General features: G+C 38.9%; 1 protein-coding gene across 9 annotated transcripts in view; it reads left to right on the top strand.

Annotated features, from left to right (window-relative positions):
- The first annotated feature begins 260 nt into the window (after positions 1 to 260).
- Positions 261 to 1,909, top strand: part of LOC106937370 (pleckstrin homology domain-containing family A member 5-like) — an 83,843-nt gene continuing 82,194 nt past the window's right edge. For 6 of the 9 annotated variants that reach the window (XM_015018822.1, XM_015018828.1, XM_015018826.1 and 3 more), the window contains exons 1-2: positions 262 to 501; positions 705 to 788. In XM_015018822.1, coding sequence (XP_014874308.1) covers positions 470 to 501; positions 705 to 788 — 116 coding nt within the window. In that variant the 5' untranslated portion in view covers positions 262 to 469. Of the gene's footprint in view, positions 502 to 704; positions 789 to 1,909 lie in introns of all 9 variants that reach the window. The other 3 variants (XM_015018830.1, XM_015018827.1, XM_015018821.1) reach the window with 2 other exon arrangements.

The raw sequence follows: 1,909 nt of genomic DNA, 5'->3' as shown, positions 1-1,909 counted from the left end.
AAAAAATCACTATTGCAGACTAAGAGGCTCAGCATCATTCAGGTCAAACTTTCTGTTGTTTGTATCATTGCCTATGAGGTTTCTAGAGTTGATAACAAGCCTCCTGTGTTCGTGAAAAGAATGAGAGAGTCAGCAGTTTTCTCGTGATGCAGCATCTGACCAATAGAAGTAGAACCGAAAAATATGAAGAAAACAAAACATTGCCTCCCACACCAGTGACAGTCAAAACAGAGACAAGCCAAGAACAGGACTGAAACAGACCAGACGAAAGCGAAGGGAAAGGAGGACAGGAAGTTTTTCAGATTGGTGGACAGAGCTGGAGGATGTTGTGATGTTGTCCTCACTAACCTGCACAGGCTGCTGTGGACTGCTCAGATGCAGGCTTCTTCAGACTGGGACATTTAAATATTCGGGGGTTTTGGAAGCTGTGGATGCGGGATATCTACTTTAACATTGTAACAGGAACATAATGCTTAAATTCAGAGTCACACATGGCTCCAGGTGTGCATATGTGTGCTTGTTGATAATAAGGTTTGCAGTAATACTATGATTTATGATGTCAGTAGGAAGCTAAGCTACTTTTATGTTGCAGAACTGGTTCTGATTTCAGTTTTAACTACCAGTTCTGTAGAAAGATTTAAACTGTTTCGTCATTAGCCTGACATGTTCTAACATTTAAATTTTGTATTTCTGTTTTCTTTCAGCCACAATGAAAGAAAAGTGACCTGCAAGCATCCAGTGTCAGGCATCCCATCCCAAGACAACTGCATCTTTGTTGTAAATGAACAGTAAGTCTCTCTGCACCATGACACACCCAGATAGTGTTTTGTGCCCCTCTGCTCTAGACTGAAATGTCCAATACAAACTAATGAACTGATTTATTTTGTGTATCACTGTTGGATCTGTGGAGTGAAGCTGTGCAGCAAAAATGCACCATGTGTTTTATTTAGGCTTAACTTCTCGTTTTCTGTGGATAATCATAAAACCATGCTTAACTCTATTCCAGTTACTGTTATTCTTAGTCACAGAATTGTTTGCAGTTTCTGTTTGTTAATTTAATTTTTAATTAATACAAATGCTTTTGACTTCAAGCCTATATGAGTTTGTAAGATTTACTTTGAATTCTTATCACAACATCACCTGTCATGTTCTGCCAAAAATTGCCAAAAGTAGCTAATACAAGTTAGCATAACATGAGCTTTGAAAACTTTAGAGAAAGCATAGTAGGTTGGTCAAAGCGAGTAAAAGAAAAATCAGACCAACCACACAGTGTTGAGAATAAATAATTCTGCGTTTTCCTTCTATCTCCGTTAGCTAGTTGCTAAGCTAAAGCTAGAGGAAAGGACATGTTAGGAAATGCAAATGAGAGCTATGGGTAGAGGAAAGGACACACTAGGGAAAGGCCTCTATGGGGCATAACTTAGCTAGAGGCTAACAAAAGAGATCACAACCCGTTCTTGGGGGCCATTTTGACTTGCTACCAATTAAAGGTGTCATGTGAAATGGACCAGCTGTATTTTGGTATTAATAAATGGAATTCATGAATTGAACTCACTGACTCTTCTATAACCTCATACATCAAGAACTCAGCATGGAGCACGGATAATTCTCCACAACAGTATCCAAAACAAGACAGATTGATTCTTAAGAAAGCGATATTTTAAGACAATCGAGCTGGAATAAAAGTCTGAAAAAGAATAAATTCTGAATGAAAATACAGAGCTACTCCAGCGTTCTGCCAACCCCAAATGCCACAATTCTCCTATATCCAAGACATTTTTGGAGGTGCAAATATAATTATTTCCATCAGTTTTGTCTTCATTTAATTGAAGAACATCTATTGATTAACAGGCTAAGTACCTTAAACCAGTGGTCCCCAACCCCCAGGTCCATGGACCTGTACCGGTCC

This window comes from Poecilia latipinna, unplaced genomic scaffold, assembly GCF_001443285.1.
Source record: "Poecilia latipinna isolate Pla-1442-1.1 unplaced genomic scaffold, P_latipinna-1.0 Scaffold2327, whole genome shotgun sequence".
In the NCBI taxonomy this organism is placed as follows: domain Eukaryota; kingdom Metazoa; phylum Chordata; class Actinopteri; order Cyprinodontiformes; family Poeciliidae; genus Poecilia; species Poecilia latipinna.
The sequence above is the reverse complement of the archived record's forward strand: the minus strand, read 5'-3'. Positions and strand labels throughout refer to the sequence as shown.